This window comes from Heteronotia binoei, chromosome 18 (genome assembly GCF_032191835.1).
Source record: "Heteronotia binoei isolate CCM8104 ecotype False Entrance Well chromosome 18, APGP_CSIRO_Hbin_v1, whole genome shotgun sequence".
In the NCBI taxonomy this organism is placed as follows: Eukaryota; Metazoa; Chordata; class Lepidosauria; order Squamata; family Gekkonidae; genus Heteronotia; species Heteronotia binoei.
In genome coordinates, this window is record NC_083240.1 from 47608117 (window position 1) to 47632544 (window position 24428).

Genomic DNA, 24428 nt, shown 5'->3' on the forward strand with positions numbered 1-24428 from the left:
GGATTATAAACTGTGTTTTATATCTGGTCACCAACTGTACAACGTAATGGAACTGATATGTTATCTGTGGCTATTAGCCACTGTGTGTGTGCGTGTGTGTACATAATTTTTTTGGCCACTGTGTGATACACAGTGTTGGACTGGATGGGCCATTGGCCTGATCCAACATGGCTTCTCTTATGTTCTTGAAGGGGAAGCTGGAATATTATAATCTGGAGGTTCCATATTTTATAACCCAAGTGGAGCAATCCAGTAGAGACTGTGTTGTAGAGACTGTATTATTTTCTCCTTAGGTAAAAATAAACATATAAGGGGGAGGTGATCCCTATGATTTATCAAGTCTCCTCTTCTTAAAGCAATATGACAGTTAGAGATAGTGTCTCCAAAAATTTCTAAATAATTTCTAAATCATTAAGTAATAATTAACATACATAAATAGTTGATTATGTTCAACTCATATTAATGAAGAGAAAACAGATATTATATGATATCAAAGATCTGCTCTTGATTTCTAACTTTGAAACCTGATTATATCGACATAGACAAAGTAACGTGCTTTTATTTTCAGCTCCCGTTGAAAGCAAATAAGTCAGTTTTATAGATAAAGAGTGTATATTCATCTTATCTGCAAATGTTTGTTAATATTTTTAAAACCATTCAGTTAGTTTTGTTCCCTGGTCTGTCTTTTTGCTTTTCTCTTTTTGATAAGTGATTTGATCTTTGTCGCATCAAAGATAAATAGCTTAGATTTATACCATAGGTATTAGAATTGTATAAAAGTTTTAAAAGCTATAAAAGGACTGTAGAATTTGATGGTAATATTTGGTTAAAACTCAAAGCCTTGCAAGTAGAAGAACTTGGTATTTTCTTTTGTTGTAGAAATGTAACTGAAATATTCTGATTTTTCTTCTATTTTTCTGTTGTACCCCCCCCTTTTTTCCCCCTTTCTCTTCTGTATCTCCCTATTATTTCTTTGCTTATACTTAAAACTAATAAAAATTTGTACTGCCAGTCCTCAGAGGAGAAGGATCCTTCATGGTAAGTGTCCAATGGCCCTTCTCCCTCTGATGTAGAGGACATCTTGCTGGCTTGATGAGCAGTGCCCCAAATTCTGATACTCTTCTAGATGAAGTTACAGCTGTGAGAAATAGAGCCTTCAGCTCCAGCCATTTTAAAAGCAAATCCTTGATGGGTTCAAAGGGAGCTTTGTTGAGGCAGAAAGGACAACATTCAGTTTCTACATGTGATATTTATGGATTGACAGGGGGGTTTTAAGGCCACACCTCTGAGGAAGTGACTGATGTGAGGGTGCTTGGAGAAATCCAGCCCTTGAAAACAGGGTCATATTGTAGATAATGCCATGACATGTATTCTCAACATGGGTGCCTTTAGTTCACTGGTGATTCCATCTTGCAGGAAGGCTAAGGCAGAAGTAATGTCTGACTTCTGTGGGGTTTTAGTGGGTTCATTTCTTTCCTCCTACTCCACTTGACGAAGGCTTTCCAGGGGGTGGTGTAAATTCTGACTGCTGTTTAACTCGTAGAGGCTAGTAGTGTGTTGGTGACCTCTGTCCTAGTCAAAGAAATTTGTTCCTCTCAATCTCCACGCAGTTAGTCTCAACCACCCAGCTTGAGATGCCGAATGGATCCCTGGCTGAACCATGTCTGGAGACAGAAGTAGGTTCAGAGGTGGAACTATGGGCATTTCCTTCAAGGCAGAAAATCACGGGCAATGTGGCCAGAATGCGGCCACCAGGATTATTTCTGCTTCCTGTTCCTTGACTTTCCACAGGACTTTGGGTATTATGAGAAGAGGAGGGGAGGCATACAGTAGACCTCAAGGCCAAGAAGATGTCAGAGCACCGGTCACTTCCGTTTTGGGATAGAGAAGCTGGTGAAGAACCTCCTCGGCTGGTGATTTGTTGATGAAGCAAACAGATCCACTACAGGTCTGCCCAAATGAAAAAGATAGTTTTTGAGGGACCTTTCCCCTTGAATGGATTGTCTGCTCAACCAATTGGCCTGAAGGTTAGTGGATCCCTTTATGTGTTCTGCCTTTATGTAGGCAAGATCCCTTTATGTGTTCTGCCTTTATGTAGGCAAGATTTCCCTTTGTAGGACTGACAATCTGGAGCCCCCATTTGTTCAGGTAAAACAATACCAGCAAGAGTGTGTTGGAATTATTATCCGTGAAATTTATTAGATTGGTGCTTCAACTAACAAATCAATTTGGGAATGGTAACTGAAGCCCTGATGGAAGGCAAATGAAGCTGTGGGCTGAAGAAGGTCCATCTACCAAAACTTTTTCCCTTCGCTTCGGTTTTTCTGACATTAACAGAAGAGAAGACCTTTCACTTCAATCTTTCCAACATTAACAAAAGAGAAGAAACTCACAAGGAACTTTTGACTGATGACTTTGGGATTGAAATATTCTTACTGTTGAGCATACTATTGGAATTGTTCAAATTTTGTATGTGAAAAACACTGAATACTGTTTATGATACAATACTTTTAATGCTTCTGTAATTACATAGTTATTGAGATTGTGGCAATACAGTTCTTACTGAACATTTGGGGAGGTGCTGCACAGTTTATTATTCTTGCTAGCTTTGTTTAAACTGTGGTTCTGCTTTTTGGATGGGTGTCAAAATGCAGTAGGGCCAGGCAAATGGCACACAAGTAAGTTGACTGGTAGGTGAGTTTCCACAGTAATAATAATAATAATAATAATAATAATAATAATAATAATAATAATAATAATAATAATAATAATAATAATAATAATAATAATAATAATAATAATAATAATAATTTTTTATTTCTATAGCCACTCACCCTGAACTGGTTGACCCTCCAGGATGGTTCCCAGCCTGATAGGCTAGCATCTGAAAAAATCTGGCCATTCCAGTGGAATTCAGTATTTCTTCCCATGTAAGAGGCTGGACATCCTTGTCCACCGTAATAGGCTGTACTGTACCTTGAGGGATGAGTTTGACTTACCTAGATACCTGCACTTGATATGGTTTTAGCAGCTGTTGGGAGTTCTCTGGAGTGGAACTTTCCCCATTGAACTGCATCTATTGTTGAGATCAATAGTCCCATCATTTTGGTAAGAGCAATCAGAGAGGAAGATCTGCTCCAGGTGGGGTTGCTGGTCCCCAGGTGAGAGGGGGGGATCCCCCGATTTCACAGGATCCACCTCCCAACAACCACCACCTGGTGCAATCTAGATGATGATGTCACACAAAAGTGACATTGCCAGCAACACTCTGGTATTTTGGGCAAAACTCCATGGTAAGAGTTTTGCCCAAAATACTTGAGTACCACGGCGCACCATCCATGGTGCTAGGACAACACTTCCACATGACATCACAACAGGGACATCATCCTCCTACTCCTGGAAAATTCCCTCCCACTCCCCACCAGTGTGGTGATAGGACCTGGCAACCTTACCTCCAGATGACTGAGGCCATTTCCTTTACTTTCTTTGCTTTGTAGGTACAGGGAGCTGGTGGTGGTGTGTATTATTACCCCTGGATGGTTTAGATGTTGTGATGGTACCAGTGAACCCTTTTGAAGATTCACAAGGAATCCAAACTTTTGGAGACACTGGGTGGTTTTGTTCATGTCTTGTACTGATTTGGGTCTGAAGGGAGATCAAATCATATAAGTAGGGGCAAATGTAGAATGCCTTGTTCCATTAGACACAGTGTTAATCAGCACTTTCAAAAACACCATTGGTGCCGTTGAGAGACATGGCAAGGATCTGTATTGGAAGTGTTGGTTTCCCATGCAGGAGTGCAGAAATCTCCTGTGTCCTGTCGCAATTGGGATGTGTAGGTAGGCTTCAGTGAAATCAATCCATGACAGATAAGTCCTTGTGGTTGTAGGGTTTCCATGAGCCCTCTGAGTAATGGAACAGGCTTCCTCTGGAGGTGGTGGGCTCTCCTTCCTTGGAGGTTTTTAAACAGAGGCTAGATGGACATGACAGCAATCCTGATTCTGTGAATTAAGCAGATTACGAGAATGACAGGAAGGGCTACATCAGTGCTTAGTTCTTGTGGCCCTTCTTACACACCCAGGGAAATGCTGTTTCCCACTTTGTGGTCAGTCAGCAATTTTTCTCCAGGCCAGTTTGGCAAGGGATCCTGGAGGTTTTTGCCATCTTCTGGGCATGGAGCAGGAGTCAATGGGGATGTATGTGGGGGAGAGAAAGTATTTGTGAATTTCCTGCATTGTGCTAGATGACCCTGGAGGTCCCTTCCAACTCCATAATTATATTATTCTTCCATGGGATACTCCTGGAACTCCAATGCTGCCATAGTTTTTGATAAATACTGGAAATCTTCACACTTAAAGAATAGATGGCTCTGGAAAGGATCTCTATCTCCCGTTCTTCATGGTCAGAAAGGAACTCGCCCTCTTGCCTCTCAGATAGATCACTATCTGAGGAAGTTTCTTCCCCCCAAGCAGATATGATCTTCCCCTCTTTTCTTGCCAACAGGCCCTTTTTGAGCTGCTTTGGTGGGCCAATGGGCTCCTTCCCCCATTTCTCTCTGCCTTTATGGAAAGGATGGGGAGGAAGAAGTGGAACAGGTTCTACTTGTATTAAAACCTCTCATTTGGCAAAAATTATAAATTTCCTCTCTCTTTCTTTAATGAGGGAAATGAAATCTGGGAGGAGGGGGAAGGATCCAGAGCCACTTATAAAAGGCTTATGACGAAAGGCTCCAACATCTACTGCTGTGGACTCCCGGTTAAAGGCTGACTCCTGCTCTAGCAAAGGTTGTTGGCTGGCTCGTTAAGTTCTGTGCCCTCCTGGAGCCCCATGGAGGCAGGAGAAGGTTTGCTGCGGTTCCTGACTGGGTGTGCAGTTTGGCCATCATCCAGTGAATCTGAGGAATTGCAGGAGCTGCAGCCTCGAGAGCCGATTGAGATAAACAGCCCTTTTTGGTCTTTGCTGCTCTTATGTGGTTCTGTTGGGGACACCACCACAAGCCCACTGGGGGCCATGCCAGCTCCTCTGTTGTCACACTGAATGCCAGTGAGGAGCTTTGAGCTCCTCTACAGATAGGAAGCCGTCGCTGTCTCCACTGTTAGTTGCCATGGCTCTGAGCAGCCGAAAAAGACTTGCTCAATGCAAAGGGGAGGCAACCAAATGGATGATGCTGTAAACGCTGGCTTTAAATCGCTGGCTGTTTTGTTTTGTTTTTGTCATTCCTCTCCAATAAAACAGGTTAGCAAAGAACAGCTTAGAATAGAAGAGTAAGATTAGAATTAGAGTTAGAAGTAAAGAAGAAAAGGGTTTTACAGGCAAAGCCTGATCTAAGCTGCTCTCCTTACTGAGGCAGGAAAAAAACAGAGAGGAAAGGGACAGAAAGTTAGAATTTGATCCTGCCTCCCTGACTGGATGGTGGGAATCACCCAGAAAGATGTCCTCCACTTCAGAGTGAGAAGATTCTAGTTTCCCTATGAAAAATATTTAAATTGAGGAGCACCTTTTAAAAATCTCCTCTATGAAATACATTCTTCTTTAAAAGGAGTGAAGCACATTTTAAGACAAAGTCTTATTCATGAAAACCAATTTCTAAGAACTGTGCAATACAAAGATTTGTATGGATTATAATTTACAGCATTAGAAAAAAGCTTCTGTGTATTTTGGTGGCATATGCTAAGAATGTCAAGCATGGTATTTCTAAATGCTAGTTTTTCCATGCCTTTCTTCTCTTTCCCCCCTTCTCTCCCTTCCTCCCTGTGGAGGCATAATAAACCCCTCTGAATCCAGGATGTTTAGTGTAACCTTATATTAACGGTGTAAAGTGCCTCTCCCCCAGATTCACACAGCCATGTCTTACCAATTAACAGAGAATGTGTGAGAAATGGAGATGTTAACATTCTTTAGTCATGAAAGAGATACTAGCGAGTAGCCTTTGAACCCTCAATTACATTTGCATCTTTATGTTATTATTTTGAAGTTATCTGTAACCCTGCCTTTTGAAGAAGTCTATAAGATACTATTCAGTGCTGTATCAATCATTACTTCCAAAGGATCAATCCTTGGAACAAGTCATGGAGTTTCAATAAAACAAGTTTTGATTAAAAACAAAAGTTTGATTATTGAGAAATATCGATGCTTGACAAAGAAGACATTTTCTGTTGATGATGCTTAGGTTTTTAATGCTATGTTTATCATTCAGGAGAATCTCTTGTTTGTTCATAGGACAATTACTGCAGAAAGACTGTTGGTTACATTGATGCACATGTTGCCTACCCATTAATATGCTAATCATGGTTGTTGAAACTATGGATATGTTGTATGTATGTCTCTCTATGTAATCTAGCTTGGAAGAAAAAAGGGATCATCTTCACATACAAGGTTGTCTTTGCTTGTGGAATGCTGTTAACTCTGATATAATTTGGGGGAGATACTAGAAGATGGTACCCTGCATCTGTTCACCTTTCCACATTTCTCCTTAAAGGACTATAACAGAATTCCTCTGCCAATATTACGTGTGATAAAATCTGTACATCTAAGAAAGGGAGCAGGCCCAAGCGCATGGCCCCTCCTCCCCCTGCTCGCTCCCCCCAATGCATGATCACCAGCAGAGGAGCACTGAGCCTATGCAAGCACGTGTGTAAATCTAGACTCCACCCCCATGTTTGGGAATGCTGCTTTTTTACATTGCTGAACACAGGAAGGCAATCCACTTGTGCATATTTTGCATGTGTGCAGCCTGTGCTTTTAAGCCAGTGACTGTGCACAACCACAACTCTCAAGACCACACCCCCTTTACATGCATTGGTTTCAACATGCAGAAAAGTAACATATCAAGAGAGACTGCAATGTAGCCTCCTCCCCCAAAAGTTAGCAAAATCCCCAGTGGTCTGCACATATTAAAGACCGGGCAGCGTTGACCACATAGGACACTTCAGCTTTCTTCACCTTGTTTATTTTGTTCTCCTCCACCACATCCTTGGCTATGTCTTGGATGATTTCTGGACACAGGACAAGCAGAATGATTTGCAGTGGCCACACAGCTGCTTTGCGTTTCGTGCTTTCAGCAAATCCATCCACCAAATCAAACAACTTCTCTGCACAATCTGTAGCAATGGGACGGCGGGGGAGGGGGAAGAGCACACATACTCTTGAGTTATTTCCAAAGTGTTCCTACAGTGTCAAAACCAAAACACCTCCTCTTTTTAGTTCACCATCAAGATTTAATATTGCTGCAACACCACGGCTTGGGGAAGAAAGAGGACCCTAGAATTACTATGGCCTTCAAGGAAATGCACATTGTGACAGTTGCAAACATTATACTTTCCCCCCACACACACTTTTTTAGAAGACCCAGGCTGAAGATCTCGAGAATTAAAGCACAAAATAATTTTTCCCCGGGAAGGGGAGGGGAGAGATGGTCTGTCCACTGATGATTCTACAACCAGTTTTGGGCCACCTCACCTTGGACAACTAGTTAATGTTCTGTGTTATCAATAATTATTGTCAGAAAATCTAACCACATTGTGAGTGGCTGCTGCCCATCATGAAAGCAGCAAACCTACAGAGAAGACCTCCAAAGGTATGCAGAAAACATACACAAGACATTAAAAAGGGGAAAGTGACTAAAGACTGCCTGATGGGGACTGAGTATGCCCAGGGAGGCAAAGGATGACGAAGCGAACTGAAGACGTCTTGAAGGGGCGGGGGGGGGGGGGAGAGAAACAGATGGGAAACAAGCTTGCTCAAGCCCTTGAGAACTTACTGCAGCATGTAGGGGGAGAGGGTTGGTGGGGTCCCAATCACCTTTCTCCTCCCCTGTAATTTCATCTAGAACTTAATTCCAAAATTCAGATATTTTCTGACAAAATCAGTCAGTGAACATATGAAAAATATTCAGATATTCCTTTTTCTTCTCTAAGCATTAACACAAAAAGCACCTGAGATGAGTGGCCTCTGAAATCAACCAGTCATGAACACCACTAATAAACTTGAGACAGATTTATAGAATATGGTGGCCAACTACTGATTACGCCTCACCTGCCAGATCTGTCTGTGGTGTTTGATACAGCTTCGTAAACTCATCCGGATAGTTTTCCACCCAATTCCAAAATGCCTGCATGAAACATCACAAAGCAGTGTTATTTCTGGGAACATGTTTTGATTGGCAGTTATGTTCTAGGAACCAAACATGTAGTCATGGATCCACAATATATTCCCACAAATGTATATGTGTACAAATAATTTTATTGTTAATGTGTGTTTCTTTTGCTTAAAATTTTTCTTGGATAGACAATTGAAATTTGGAACATTTTTCCAGTAACTGCCATTTTCCAAGATGGCAGATATGGTTATTGAGATATTTAAAATTCACACAGGATGCTTAACTTGGTGTCAAAATATATTTCTGAGGTCAATAAAGCTACACTATTGCATTAGTTGTAGAGACAGCTGTTTTCCTATACCTGCCATTTCGCAAGGTGGAGGATCTTATTTCACATTCTTGTAGGGTGCTCACAGTAGCGGGTTGATAAAACCAAATATTTTGTTGTAAAAACAAAATAAAGTATTATTCTTTAAGGTCTGCAATACTGGAGGGAAGGTAAATCCAGACAAGGTGTTATTTTTTAATGTTTGTAACATCAGGATGAAATGCAGCGGGAGAATTATTAAGGTGACAGCTCCTCAAAGTATAAAGTATTTCTACTGCTGCCTTAAATAATAGAAACAAAATAGTAACAAATATTTTAACAAATATTACAGCCCTAATACAAAAAGTAATTTGCTATGCAACAGTTTGACTTTTGCAGAAAGGAGAACCGAGCAGTCCAGCCTTCTTGCACTAGATCTGCAAGTTCTACAGCCACACAATGTCAGGAGTTCTTCTGAGACACTTGGTTGGTATCAAATGGCCCTCTGCCTCCTCCCAGCTGCTGTCCACAGGGCTTAGCCTTGAAAGGTCCGGGGAGAGGAGCTCAAGTGACTGTCGCATGGGAGGATGAGTCATCATCAGACAGGGTTGCCAGCTCTGGGTTAGGAAATACCTGGAGATTGGGGGGTGGATTTAGGTAGAGCATCACCTACCCTAAAGAAGGTAATGTCAAGGGGCCTTGCCCTGAATATTTCTGGTTCCTGTGCTTGCTGAAACTGTACTGGGAATGTCTGGGGGAGTTCGGCTCTGCTGTGTTTTGCTGTTGTCTGTAACATACAACTGTTTTAGCATGTTGGAATCTGCCCTGAGCCCTTATGGGAAAGGGCAGACTATAAATGTACAAAATAAAATAAATAAAAATAAAGTAATCATTCTGCCCTGGTAGAGATGCTGGACTTCAAGGACATGCTGTCTTCTCCTCAGAGACTGTCTTGGCACCTGCTAACACGCAATGGGGGGCTGGGCTTTGCGCAGGCTTTTTGTTCTAAATTCCGGCGGGCTCATAACAGCCCAAGAGGGGATACATAGATCTGGCCGAAATGGTAACAGCCAGATCTGACACAGAGAGTCATACTGCTGTGATAATATCAATAAAAATGAACCTTTTCTGAACATCAGAGAGAGGCCTGCTTATTGAGAACTGCTCAGGAGCTGACAAGTAACAGATTCCAGTTGGTGCCTAACCCCCGCCCCTTTGTCTGCTCCTTGACTGCCCAGTGTGGAGAACCTGTGCCCATTCTGCCACCTCTGTGACCAGGCAGTCACAAGGGGTGGCATGACTCAACAAGCTGTGGTTAGTGAAGTTCCATTAAATCACTATTTCATTACAATACACACAGCCCGCCTTTTTCCCAGCACCAAAGTAGGACCCCACAATGGGTAAAAACATGAGTTAACCACAATAATTTACAATACTAATTGTTTTAAAAGAAGCATCAATAAGGATGCTGTTATAACAATATGATTTTGAGAAGTCAGTTGGTAGGGTCAGAAATTATGGAAGAAGGACTGTATCACTTAATCTGTTAAATGGATTTTGATTAGGTAACCAGCATACCTATGAGACCAGCATAACTGCAGGACTTGCTCTCCTGGTATATCCCCCTGAAGAGCCTTGTGCTCAGAAGATCAGAATCTACTGAGGGTCTCTGGGCCAAAGGACACCTAGTTAACCTTCACCAGAAACAGGGCCTTCTCAGCCTCTGCTCCTGCCTAGTGGAACTCTCTAGCTGGGGACATCTGTGCCCTGCAAGACTTGAGACAATTCCGAAGGGCTTGCAAAACAGAGATGTTCCGCCAGGCCTGCCGTTGAGAACAGCAACAGTTTACCATCATTTCTGGCCTTGATCTGCCCCTCCCCAAGAGAAATTAATAATTTATCTACATCAGAATGTTTTTAATATTTAATTAAATGGGTTTTAGATTAATTTTACATTTCCTTGTGAAACTGTTTTTTTAACAAATGTTGTACACCACCCCGAGTTCTCCAGGGGAGGGCATTATAGAAATACAAAATCTAAATAAATAAATATTTTTTTAAAAAAAGAAAGCAGCCTCACTTAATTGGGCTCAGGATTCCAGGACATGCAATGGAGTTTCTGCTGATTCCTAGAGCTACCCAAGTAATCGCCAGGTTCTCCCCAGAAGTGACATCACAGCACAGAGACGAGCAGCTTTTTGGGTTCTTCTCCTGCCACTAATCAGATCAGCAGTGGGTCATGAGGGAGGCCTGGCAGCCCTACATGGGGCCAATTGGGTTTTTTTTTTATGTAGTTACAACATTCGTATGCCTGGCTTTCTCCAGCCAAAGATGACAGGAGGAGGAACCAGGAGTTAAAACTGAAGACTGCAGTTACGGATGGGCACAAACCGAACCACAAATTGTTCAAGCACAAACCAAGCCCCTGGTTTAGGAAACATGCCTCCGACAAACCATCCCCAAATCTCAAAAACCACCATGAAGGTTTGGGGAGGGTTCATGTGGACTCCAAAGGCACTTAAATGCTTTCAGAATCCAAACATGTGAGCTCCAAAAGGCATTTAAAATGCTGTTGGAGCCCACCACCAACCCTGTGGCCTGACCCAAGTCAGCTCCGAAGGCATTTAAATGCCTTTGGAGCTCACTTGAGATGGGGCCAAACTCCCAAACCAGATGAGCCACAAAACGATTCATCCAATTGAGATTAACTGGCAGTTTGCGGTTTGTTTAAATGCCTCCGGAGCCCACCTCCAGGCCAGGCCTGCCCATATAAAGCCATATAAAAGCCTTCAGAGCTTAGTTGGACCAGCCTAACTCAGAGGTGCACTCCAAAGGCCTTCAGAACTCACTTCAGCTGAGTGGCCTGACCCAGAAATAAGCTCTGAAAGCATTTAAATGCCTTCGGAGCTCACTCAGGATGGGGCTGAACTCCCAAACCAGATGAACCATGCATCGGTTTGTCCAGTGGAGGAGTTCATTGGCAGGTCGTGTTTTGTGAAAACCCTGAACCACAAACTTCCAATGAACCTTTTTTCCGCTGCTTTGTGCCCATCCCTAACTGTAGCCCCTGGAACACAACCTCATGTCCCTCACTAAGCTCCATCCTATGAGGACAAAGTCCAGGCCAAACATTCTGATATCGCAAAGGCAAGGAAAGAGCACATGGCACAGATCCCATGAAACACACTAGGGCATGCTGGTACATGTGAGCCTTGCAATTACATATGTCCCCCCCACCCTAAACACACACAGTGGCTCAGTAATTAAACACTTCCAGGAAGTGACAAACCAAATCTGAGTTGGAAGAAAGAGATCAGACCATCAACAGCCACCTGTACCTGAGCTTTCTCTGCTGGAGCTCCCACCTGGTAATGTGGCCCACCTATTAATGTGAGGACAGCTCTTCAGCCTCTATTATTCCACAGAAGAGATAAAATGTAACTGCTCAGGAGGGCATTTTTATAAATTGAAAAAAAGGTTGCAGTTTTAATGCCTGAAAAAAATCAGGCTTTTTTCAAAGGATATTACACTATTTATTGGGTGCACTACACCAACTGTATTTCATTGCTCTCCAGTTTTGCAATACTATTAAGATGTTGTTTATTGCATATATTACACTGGCCACTTTTGCATTGTTTTCTAATTCTGAAAGCTGCCTCAAGCCTTCATGAGAAGGCAAGCTGACACATGAAGCAGCTTGCTGTTCAGACACATGGACAAAACCATAGCTTGCTGCAAATACAAAGGCATTAGAATCAGTGTTCCCTCTAAGCTGAGATAGTGTGAGCTAGCTCACAGTTTTTAAGCCTCCGGCTCACAAATTTTTGCCTTAGCTCAGAAAAAGCGGCCCCAGAGCAAACGAATTTATGCAGTAACTCACAGTTTTAATGCCAGTGTCAAGCATGCATATTTCTAAGTGCCATGATGGTGTCTTAGACAGAGAGCAGGCCACTAGTATCCACCACCACCCTCCTCTTTACAACGTTTGGGCAAGCAGTAAATCTATCTAGCTCAAGGATGTTTACGCTACAGACTGGCAGGTAAAGCTGTGAGGTGCCTCTCCCCTGGATTCACACAGACAGTTCTTATCAGGTCTCGGAGAAGTGTGAGAAAGGGAGATGTTTTTAATAGCATAAATTCCTTAGTTATAAAAGAGATGCCATGTAGTAACCTTTGAATCCATGAATCCTTTGAATCAAACTGCATCTGTATACGATCCTTTGAAGTAATCCTATATAGTAACAATGTAACTATGTAAACGTCATTACTTCCAAGGATTCCATCCTTGGTAAAGCATACCCCCTGGATTGTTACAACCGCTAGAGACAGCAACCAGACCGTGGTCGGTAGTCTCATTGGATTTCATTGTAGAACTTCCCCCTTCTCAGGGAAGGACCGTAACTCCTGTAGTAGTGGACCCCTTCTCTAAACAAGCCCATTTCATTCTGTGCTCACAAATACCTACAGCCAAAAAATTGGCCCAATTATTTTTCCAACACGTGGTGAAACTACACTAGTTCCTGGACAAATTAATTAGTGACCGGGGCATTCAGTTCGTTGCCAACTTCTGGCGGGAGTTCTGTAAACTCACTGAGCTTGAGCAGGGTCTAAGCTCCGCATATCACCCGCAGACAGATGGACAGACGGAGAGGATGAACGCTGTGCTGGAGCAATATTTGGATGCAGCAAAAGAAACTTACAAAAAACATTATGATAAGCACCACTCACCTGCTTGGGACTATAAAGTGGGAGACACGGTGCTTCTGTCTACCAAAAACTTGCCTTTACCGCAACCATCTAAAAACCTGGCATATAAGCTTTTGGGACCTTTCCGTATTAAACAAGTAATCAATAAAGTGACCGTGGAACTTGATTTACCTAAACTGTTTAGTGAGATACGCCCCATCTTTCATTGCAGTTTACTTCAGAGAGATCCTGGAGCCACACCTTGGCATCCCCAACCCCAAGTTCCAGAACCTATTCTAGTTGGGGATCAGAATCATCATGAAGTAAAAGAGATCTTGGATACTAAACTGAAGCGGGGTGTATTGTATTTTCTGATTAGATGGAAACATTTTTCTGTATCACACGACGAATGGGTCGATAGCTCAAATGTGAGAGCGCCAGAGCTGATTAAAAATTTCTATGCTAAACATCCTTCCAAACCCCGGAGAAAGCCTTAAGGGAGGCAGTATGTCAAGCATGCATATTTCTAAGTGCCATGATGGTGTCTTAGACAGAGAGCAGGCCACTAGTATCCACCGCCCCCTCCTTTTTACAACGTTTGGGCAAGCAGTAAGTCTATCTAACCCAAAGATGTTTACGCTACAGACTGGCTGGTAAAGCTGTGAGGTGCCTTTCCCCCAGATTCACACAGACAGTTCTTATCAGGTCTCGGAGAAGTGTGAGAAAGGTAGATGTTTTTAATAGCCTAAATTCCTTAGTAATAAAAGAGATACTATGTAGTAACCTTGGAACTCGTGACTCAAATTGCATCTGTATACTATCGTTTGAAGTAATCCTATATAGTAACTATGTAACCATGTATACATCATTACTTCCAAGGATTCTGTCCTTGGTAAAGCTTCTGAGTTTCTACAATAAAGCAACTTTTGATTTAGCAACAAAAGACTGATTATTTTGAAATATCGATGCTTGACAGCCAGTAGTTCACAAAGTAGAATATTTGCTCACAAGACTCCACAACTTAGAGGGAGTATTAATTAGGTTGCTTCTGAATCATGAATTACAAGCCCAGAGCATACTTGCCTTTTCGAGACTGTTTATTACTGCCAGTTGTGCTACCTTCTTTAGGGCTTTGAATTTGAACACCGTTTCTGCAAAAATAAATACATACATTTAACTCAACTACAATGAACTCAAATGATAAGGACTCCATGACTGTCCTAGCACCCTCACAATATTCATTTATTGACTAATTAAAGTGTCAATTATTACACTGACACAATTACTTTGGGAATTTACAACATTTGACTGTCCTTACAGAGATCAGAACAAGAGTAAGACAAAAAATCCTTGTCCCAAATCCTTTATCTAATGTTATTTTGCATCTCATACTGCACGGAGGAAAGGCCTTTTTCAGCTTTTTTTAATATATAACTGGCTGCTTTAAAGTTGAATAAATGGAGTAATATATAAATGGTCTGATGAAGATCTGCTCAAAACATAGTTTGGTTGGCAATTTGTAGTTTGTCAAGTATGTTAACTCCTTTTTGATGTATTATGTATTTAGACCAGGGGTGTCAAACATGTGGCCCAAGGGCCAAATCAGGCCCCTAGAGGGCTTTTATCAGGCCTCCAAGCTACTGGTTCTTGTCTGCTTCCTTCTCCCCTTTTGCTTCCTTCTGCATCTCAGCTTGTTTTGGAAGGCTTGCTCGATTGCACAGGAGCTACAGAGCAAAACCTTGATTTTCTCCATTGGTTGAGGCTCCTCCCTTGGGAAGGAAGGGGGGGGATAGCTTGCTTTGCCAGGCTCTCTCAATCGCACAGCAGAGCTACTGAGCCAATCTCTTCGATTGGCTGAGGCTCATCCCCATCCTGGTCCCCTGAGGAGGGAGGGAAAAAGCCAGAGCTTTCTTTGCCCAGTTTCTTGGATCCCATGGCAGAAATACAAAGAAAGCATCTTTAAGACCAACAAGTGCTAACGTTTTAAGCATGTTTTAAGCTTTTTTTTTTTAAAATCCTTACTCGTGTTTGTCTGTGCCCTTTAAAAAGTGTATCTCTCTGCTATTTACTCTTATGTAGGTACAAACATGGCCTGACACGGTCCGGCCTGACAAGATCTCATTTATGTCAGGCCCAGCACTCATAACAAATGAGCTTGACACCCCTGAATTAAACATTTATACTGTTTATTTTTCTGTGAATTTTACATGCTTGCTATTGGTACACTGAATATGTACAATTGCATGCTAGTCACATTTCTTCAGATTATGGGTTCAGGTGGTGTTTTCAATTTCAGTTTACAATATACCCCTTCTTGTGCATATATACTTCGTTTCCGCATACTTCCTTTTCCCCAGTTTACTTAATTTTAAGTCAAACATACCTGCCAACTCAATTCCCAAACATGTTAGGACATCAGAACCACTTCAGATTCAAAATTTTCCAAAAAACCCAGATTCAAAGACATGAAGTATTTCTTTGAGCAAACAGGATATATGCTATCCTGTTTCCTTTGGAGTTTTCCTGTATGGTGCGGAGGGGGGGGGGCAGGGGTTGGACTAGATCAGGTCCTGTTTCCTTTGGAGTTTCCTTCCTTGGACTAGATCAGGTCCTGTTTCCTTTGGAGTTTTCTGTATGGTGCAGGGGAGTTGGACTAGATCTGGGGTCCCCAATCCCTAGGCCACAGAGGAAGGCAGAGGTGCCACATCACCCCTTTCACCCACCTGAGACCTGGGCGAACAAACACGGCAGCATGGCCTCGCTCCAAGGCTGCCTCCGTTTGCAGGGGAGGCAGCCTCAGAGCAAGGCGGAGCAGCCCCGCCGCCCCTTCTGCCCACCCAGGACCCAGGCAGAAAAAAAAGAGGCAGTGCAGCATTGCTCCAAAGGAGCTGCGCTGGCTCTTTCATTCACCCAGGTCCCTGCTGGGTTGCTGCTACCTTCGCCTACTCCTCATTTATAGAACCCTGACAATCAGCTGATCAACGAGGGGGCCTTTAAATGGCTTCTGCCACCTGACCACCTAGTGGGGAGGCAGGAGAAGCAGCCCCAGTCTTCTCCCCCCATGGGGGGCAGGGATGGGGGCCGCCTGGGGCAGCAAAAACCCCAGTGCTCCCCCCCAACAGTTTATGGAAAAACTGTCTTCCACTAAACCTGTCCCTGGTGCCAAAAAAGTTGGGAGCCACTGGACTAGATGACCCTGGAGATACCTTCTATCTATAAAGCTTTCTGACCACTTTTTCAAATTTCTGGTGAATCATCTCTTTGCACCCAAACCTGGCTCAACTATGGTAGATTTTGATTCTTACATGCTGACCCGGATGGCTCATAAGATCTCAGGAGCTAAGCAGAGTCAGCCCTGGTTAGTATTTGAATGGGAGACCTCCAAGGAATTCCAGGGATGCCACACAGAGGGAGGCAAAGGCAAACCACCTCTCTAGCCTCTTGCCTTGTAAACCCTACAGGGTCACCCGAAGTTGGCTGTGACTTCATGGCATGGCATGGCATGACACACAAGCCACTTTTTGGCTGACACGTAGTATAATAAATAAGACCGCTGCAGGCCATCAATAAGAACTATAAAAATACTTTAGATGAGCTGGGTCAATCAAACTCCATTGAAATAAGAACACTCAACCCCACCCAGATCATTTCTCACCCTGCAGGATCCGCTTCAGTTTAGCACAGTCCACACTGATGTACTGCAAGAGCTCGATGTCATGAACATCGGCATTGTCTTCCGAGCACATGGTCAACTCCTGTAATCTAGGACAACAAAACACCAGCTTCTCAACATAGAAGAAAAAGGAATTGGGAGACTTTACACTCTCAGCAGAAAACATCAAAGGGAGCATATTCACAAATCTATCCAGAGCAGAGTACCCACATTCAGGCTGCAGACTAGCAGAAGCAACTCAGCCTTGGGAATTTTTTTTCTTTTAAAGATGTTCAGCTTTCTAAGAACCAACATTTCATTATCATGCAACTTTACAAGGTAAACCCCTACAAGTAATGTGAGGAATTCTGCACAAGATCTTTTTCTTGACAGTTTCATTTGGAACAAAAGGAGCAGGTTAACACACTCAATTGAATGAGGAATCCCCTTCTGTGGGTGCATCTCTCTCTCTCGGCTCCCCCACAATCCACTGCCACACCAGGCAGCTCCTGTGCCCATCAGGCCGAGTCATGCAACTTCCGGCTGAGTACCAAGTCAGATTCAAGATACTGGTCATGACCTTCAAGGCCTTGAGCGGTCTGGGACCAGTGTATCTGCAGGACCACCTCCTCCACTATATCCTTGGAAGAGCACTACACTCTATGGGCAACAACTTATTGGTGGTCCCTGGCCCTAAAGAGGTCCGGCTGTCCTTGATGAGAGCCAAAGCTTCTTCAGTCCTGGCTCTGACCTGGTGGAACTCTCTGCCAGCTGACACCAGAGCCCTGCAGAATTTGCTGCAATTTCACAGGGCCTGTAAGGCAAAGATGTTTCGACAGGCTTTCAAGTAAGGACAGCGACAGTTGCCAAGCTGGCACCTTATTCTGCCATCCCTTCGGGCTAACCCCTCCCCACCAGGATGGAACAACAGAATTGAGAAGAATCCATCATGGAGGTACCAATAAGACGCGATATTATTCAGAATGTTTTAAATAAATCAATGTATTTCTGTTGAACAGAGCCCGACTTTGGCTGGGATGGGGCAATTAATTAAATATAATAAATAAATAAATCTTGACATGCAAGTCCCCCAGCTTGAAGGAGAAGAATCCACATGGAGCACCTGCTTTGCACATTAACATGACATGGGAAAGGGATCCACACCTCTGCCATATAGAGAGGAGAGCAAAACCGCCTCCCCATGGCTAATGTTCAGGCAATCTTAATAGTCTGCAAGCATTTTTTTTTCTCCCTCTCCCAGTTTTAACTGACACGTATCTGAGGACTTAATGTGAGTCTGCTTCATGTGACATTAGCATCAGCAGTTCTGCAGCCAATGAGAAGCCTCCTTTTCTAACTCTTAACAAATTGCATGTGCTGTAATTAAGTGGCAGCCCAGATCCCTCATTCCACCGCCACCCCTTCTAAATGACCAATTCCACAACAGACTGGCTCACATGCCACTAATCACTGAATCAGGTGCTCTCTTTGCTCACTGAGAAACTGCTTTGGCTCTGCCCCAAACCTGCAGATGTGCTCCTGATGCAATATGCAACTTCTGCTGCTGCTGCCAAGGGAGTTCTTCATTTCATCCATCTGCAGGAAGATTTAATGGCTCAGGTTTGACATGTGAGTGTGCCTGACATTGACTTGACAAGCCAGAAATCCCTCTGGAGGGCTTGAAGGGGAACCACTGGCTGGCAATGCACACTTACTAGCAAACTGACCCTTATGGAGATACAAACAACAGATGGACAAAAGGTTCACATTCATTTTGATGCAGTTGACATCAAAACCAAAAGCATCACTCGAAACCCCACACTTGTAAGGATTTCGTTTTTCTTCTGGGGCTCTGCAGCTGAGATCTGGAAACAGGGAGCCTTTAAAAGGCAGAGAACTTGGTTCAGGTTTTATTTGTTTCTGGCTCTTCCCCAAAATGGAAATGCAGGGATTTGTTTTGTACTTTGCAAGCCACATCTCTCATCAAGCATTAAAAAACATTTTTAAACACCCGCATCCTCCACAGCTGGCTGCCAAGAATAACTCTTTTTTAAAAAGAAGTTATTAGAGGCTTTTAAAGTTTAGTTGAGGCTCCCTTTAATCTCAGAAGTCTGATGACTAATGTCTCCAGTTAGTCTTAATCTAATGCATTCATCCTCACCACAGAAGGAATTACAGACCCAGAGAATAAGTTCAGCTCTGGCTATCTAAACAAATGGCAGAACAGGGAGCTTGAACTTTCCTTGATGGCAACTGTAATAAGAAGGCACTCCCCAGGTTTGCCACGGAAGCCCAGAAAACAGATCATCATGTCTTGAACTGAAATAACTTGAACCTATATTGTATGTAAAGACAATACTTGAGCCTTTTAAGAATACATACCCAGGTGACCGCTAAAGCTTTCTCTGCCACTGACTGACTAGAACTCCCCATGCCCCACCTATTGCCATTTTCCATTCTAACCACAGCTCTGCAGAGCAGGTTAGGCTAAGGAGATGCACAAGATGGCCCAAGGAGGTCGACCCGCCCCCAGGCCTATCCCAACAATTCAATTTCCTCCTCACACCACATTTCTGTGATGGAAACAAGCACAAACACCACGCAAGGCAGAAGCCATTTTGTCAGCTTGGCAAGCCCATAGCCATGGGGGGGGGGTGGAGTCTGGAGAGGCACCGCCCCTGACTTCCAGGGGGCCCTCCAGAGCACATCCTGCTTTCCCCCTTTTTTGCTTGCCACGGCTGAGCTGGAGAAGTGTCATTAGTGGCAGCTGGAGCCAGGAGGGCTGAGCAGGGCTCAGGGCACTGCAACAGCAAAAGCAGCAGGCGGAGAGGGTGGAGCAGGAAGAGCGAGAAGGGAAGGAAGCCACATGGAATGGGCCGGGGAGGGGAGGGTGGATGGAGCTGCTGGCTGCATAGCACTGGGGTGGGGGAGAGGGCGGTGGAAGGAACCCCCCCTGCTTGCACGCAAGGTGCAGCCCCTTCTTGACTCCAAAGTTTTAGGGTTGGCTGCCGCGACTTGGCCACTTTCAGAGCCTCCAGCTTTTGCCCCACCCCAGAAAGCTTCTGAGAAGCAGCAAGCCCCACAGTGGATGGGAAAGGGCCCCCCCCCCCCAACTTTTTAAAAAGCTTCCCGACTCTTAAAATCCTGGCTACAGCCCTGCAGCTTGGTGACAGACAACAGCTCCAACAGAGGTGCCGCTCTTTTACATCCTCACCTAAATAACACTGTTTTATATTACATCCTGCCTTAGATGCAAATCTCCTGTTATCACCTAATTTGATCTCCAGTTTTCAACATAAGCTCAATCACAAAACACTCAACTCTGAGAATGAAAAGGTGTTTCTCTCAGCACCGAGATCTGAGTCTTCTATAGGACCCCTCACTGATCTAGCAGACCTTCCAGGAATGGGCAGGCAACACCTTCTATGTACTCACCGGGTAGAAATGCGGCTAAACACAGCATTGAAGTTGTTGCAGCTGAGAGAGAAGAGAACCCCAGAGGCAGAGTTGCGAAGTTCTGCTGCATGCTGATTCCCTTCCCGGTAGGTGTGGATAAAGTGGCAGATCTCCGGCAACAATTGTTTGACTAGCATCGTCTCATCAAGCCGCATAGTATCCTTTGGTTGCTAAAAACAAGTTAGAAGCCAGATAGATTTTCTTGTTTAATTCCACACCCTCCAACATTTGTAACTCAAACAACATTGACATTCAAAAAGAAACTACAAAAGTTGGTTTGACAAATGAAATTATGGAATTACTAGGAATGACTGCTACTCCATCGGGGCAGGAATAAATAACATTTTTAAACGGTTGATTACATGATGTCACTTCCAGGTTTTTGTCAGAAGTCATACCAGTCTTCTCTAGGAATCACCATACCATGTCCAGCAATTCCTGGAGAGGTACACACCATCACTGACTGCCACCACCCCAAACCCTTTCGATGTCTAGAACCCCTATCCTCAATCTGTCCCTGCAACCTTAGTCTCTAATCCTCAGTCTCCAGTTGTTTAGATCAGACTTTGCCAAGTTTTCTTTGCCTTTAGGAGCCCTCTCCCCCCGCCCCAAATAAAAAACATTCAAGAGCCAAACTTACTTTTCAGTTTTCAGGGCTTTATATTTTAATGATCATGACTATACTTCCTAATTAATGCTACCACAAAATCTAACTCAAATTCATCAGTTTCTTGCTATTTTTAAAGCTATAACAGTTGTGCATTTAGGTAGGAACAATCAAATGCATAATTATATGATGGGGGAGACTTGTCTTGGCAGTAGTATGTGTGAAAAGGATCTGCAGGTCTTAGTGGACCATATAGTGAACATGAGTCAGCAGTGTGATGTGGAAGCTAAAAAGGCAAATGCAATTTTTGGCTGTATCAACAGAAGTGTAGCACATTCAGATCATGCAAAAGTGATGGTATCGCTTTACTCTGCTCAGACCTCACCTAGAGTATTGTGTTCAGTTTTGGACACCACAATTTTAAAAGGATACAGACAAGATGGAACATGTCCAGAGGAGGGCAATGAAGGTGGTGAGAGGTCTTTCCTACAAGGAAAGGCTGAAGGAGCTGTGACTGTTTAGCCTGAAGAGGAGATGACTAAGAGGTGATACGATCACCATCTTCAAGTATTTGAAAAGCTGTAATATAGAGGATGGTGCTGAGTTGTTCTCTTGTTGCCACAAGGTAGGACCAGAACCAATAGGTTGGAATTAAATCAAAAGAGTTTTTGGCTAAACAACTGAGAGGTGATATGATCACCATCTTCAAGTACTTGAAGGGCTGTCATATAGAGGATGGTGCAGAGTTGTTTTCTGTGGCCCCAGAAGGTCAGACCAGAACCAAGGGGTTGCAATTAAATCAAAAGAGTTTCCGGCTCAACATCAGGAAGAACTTCCTGATCGTTAGAACAGTTCCTTAGTGAAACAGGCTTTGTCGGGAGGTGGTGGGCTCTCTTCATTTGGAGGTTTTTAAGGAGAGGCAGGATGGCCATCTGGATGGCTGATTCTGTCAACTTAGGCAAATCATGAGAAGGAGGGCAGGAAGGGCTGCATTAGTGTTTAGTTCTCCTGGCCCTTTCTTCCATGAACAGGGAAATGCTGATTGCCACTTTGGAGTCAGGCAACAATTTTTCTCCAGGCCAGTTAGGCCACGGATCCTGGAGAGGTTTTTTTTTGTGTTATATTCTGGGCAAGGAACGAGGGGACTCTATTCCTCACCTAAATAACCTTTGCATTTCTACTGAACATCACCAAGAGGCTAGATCCAGGTGGGCAGCTGTGATGGCCTGAGCCCAGGGACACTTTTAAAACTAGTAACATTTAATTTTGTGTATAAGCTTTCAGGTGCATGCACACTTCAGGGTTTTTCTGTTGGGTTTCTTGGGGGGCAGGGCTGGTCAATGCATCTAGTCAGGAAAGAGGCTAGATCCAGGTGAGCAGCTGTCTTGGTCTGAAGCAACAGAACAAAGTTAGAGTCCAGTGGCACCATTAAGACCATGCACATGAAAGCATTGAATAATTCTTTGTTGGTCTAACTTTATTCTGTCACAAAAGGTGTCATAATAAACTGCTGAAATTACTAGGCGCCGCAATAGCATTTCTAGGTGTCATGGCAGTGCGGTGCCTGAAATTTGTTGAGCTCTGGTTTGCACAAACCACCATTTTACCTTTAAATGAGAAACTAACACCAATCTGTGGTTTCAATCCCTCATTTGAAAGCAAATTTCCAATTCACAAACTGACACTGGCCATATTGGACAAATTACATTTACTCAAAGAAGGAATCACGAAAAAGTAATGTTTATTAAAAAGCTGGAGCGTGCAAGGGGAAGAGTATGTGTCTTTGTAACCATGCTTTAAAGGGTCAGGGATGTGATGTTACAGCCAGATTGCGGCCACAACATCTCCGGCTATATAAGGTGCCTCCTTTGCCTGTGAAGGGATTTTATTGCCACACAGAGCCAGTTTGGTGTAGTGGTTAAGTGCGCGGACTCCTATCTGGGAGAACCAGGTTTGATTTCCCACTCCTCCACTCGCACCTCCTGGAATGGCCTTGGGTCAGCCATAGCTCTGGCAGGAGTTTGTCCTTGAAAGGGCAGCTGCTGGGAGAGCCCTCTCAGCCCCACCCACCTCACAGGGTGTCTGTTGTGGGGGGGGGGAGATATAGGACAGGGGTGGCCAACGGTAGCTCTCCAGATGTTTTTTGCCTACAACTCCCATCAGCCCCAGCCAGCATGGTCAATGGCTGGGGCTGATGGGAGTTGTAGGCAAAAAAAACATCTGGAGAGCTACCGTTGGCCACCCCTGATATAGGAGATTGTAAGCCGCTCTGAGTCTCTGATTCAGAAAGAAGGGCGGGGTATAAAGCTGCAATTCTTCTTCTTCACAACAAGAGCAGCAATTTTATATCTTGTTAACATGACATGCTAAACAAATACACAGTAATAAACCGGCTGCTGCACAGGTCAGAGACAGCCTGAAGCGCTGGCAGGTGGGGACAGGCCATCTCAGGGACTACAAGCCACAGGCTGGGTTCTTACGTTTCCCTGTTCACAGAAGACAAGACACAGGCTGTGGGTCTCATAAATGCAAATGCTGTCCACACATATTGTGTAGAGAGCTGTCAGATGACAAGCAAAGAACTAATTTGTCTGTCCTGGCTTGCAAAGCCATCTTTTGCAACCGGAATTGAAAAACTGCAAATAGCTACAGATGATCTCATTACACTGAACTTGAAAATGTGTCAAAGGCAGCTTTGGGAATCAACAGAGATTCTTCAATTTCACTGAAGTTCAAGTTTGGCTTTCCAACAGTACGACTCAGCAAAAGCAGCTGACCCAACAACTCCATCCCAAAGGCCCTTCAAGAGCAGAGTGAAGTGAAAAGAGGAACGTTGGGCTGGCAGCATCAGGACTGGAGTCCCACTGGAAGTTTAGATGAAGTTGACTAATGTAAACCAGGAAGCACCTGCAAAATTCATCTTCTGCAGCATGAGAGAAAGCTCCGTTACTGGAGAACAGCACTGAGCCAACTGACAAAAAAGCAACCAGCTCAAAAGAGTTCTCCAGATTTTTTCTGAGATTTTTACAGTTTAAAAATTAGTTACAAATTTATGCTTTAAAGTTTCTTTCTTGAATTGACTGAGCAGCAAGAAAAGATTTTTAAGAAACGCAGAAGGCTAACTTTAAATTTTCACAGAACACTCACATTCTTTACATCTGAAAGTACCAAAATCTGTAAGTTTGCTTTCCATATGCAATGTGATTTATTTGTGTGTCACTCCCCCCCCCCACACAAAGGAAGGGGGGATGTTTTTAAGAAAAACAGGAATTAATCATGAAGAACTTTATTAAACTTGCAACAGTTCAAAGGACAGGAGGAAAAGCCTGCTCCATTCCGTTAGCTCCCATTGTGTTTGCATATGTAAATATCTATGCCATTGAAAAGACAAGCCACACCTCTACTTGGGTGCAAAAATGCATCAGCCGTTGAGCAGACTGACACAACAGAAATCCCTGCCCTTCTCAAGGATGCATTGATGGTGATCACAGACAGAAAGGTATGCGGCGCTTTTGTTTGCTTTTTATAAAATATACCCATTTAAGGTTCTGTGCATCCCTTCTCTTTTTATCCTACTCCTCTTCCACAGAGCTTGCAGCCATAGAGGTCGCTCTCTCCTTCC

The 24428-nt window shown here is 43.6% G+C and overlaps 1 protein-coding gene across 2 annotated transcripts in view; it reads right to left on the bottom strand.

Moving 5' to 3' along the window:
* NF1 (neurofibromin 1) overlaps nt 1-24428 on the bottom strand; it is a 249271-nt gene that overhangs the window by 205874 nt on the left and 18969 nt on the right. For both annotated transcript variants that reach the window (XM_060259690.1, XM_060259689.1), the window contains exons 4-8: nt 20179-20369; nt 16747-16853; nt 14175-14242; nt 8035-8110; nt 6943-7100 (exon numbers count right to left, since the gene is read on the bottom strand). In XM_060259690.1, coding sequence (XP_060115673.1) covers nt 6943-7100; nt 8035-8110; nt 14175-14242; nt 16747-16853; nt 20179-20369 — 600 coding nt within the window. The remainder of the gene's footprint in view (nt 1-6942; nt 7101-8034; nt 8111-14174; nt 14243-16746; nt 16854-20178; nt 20370-24428) is intronic.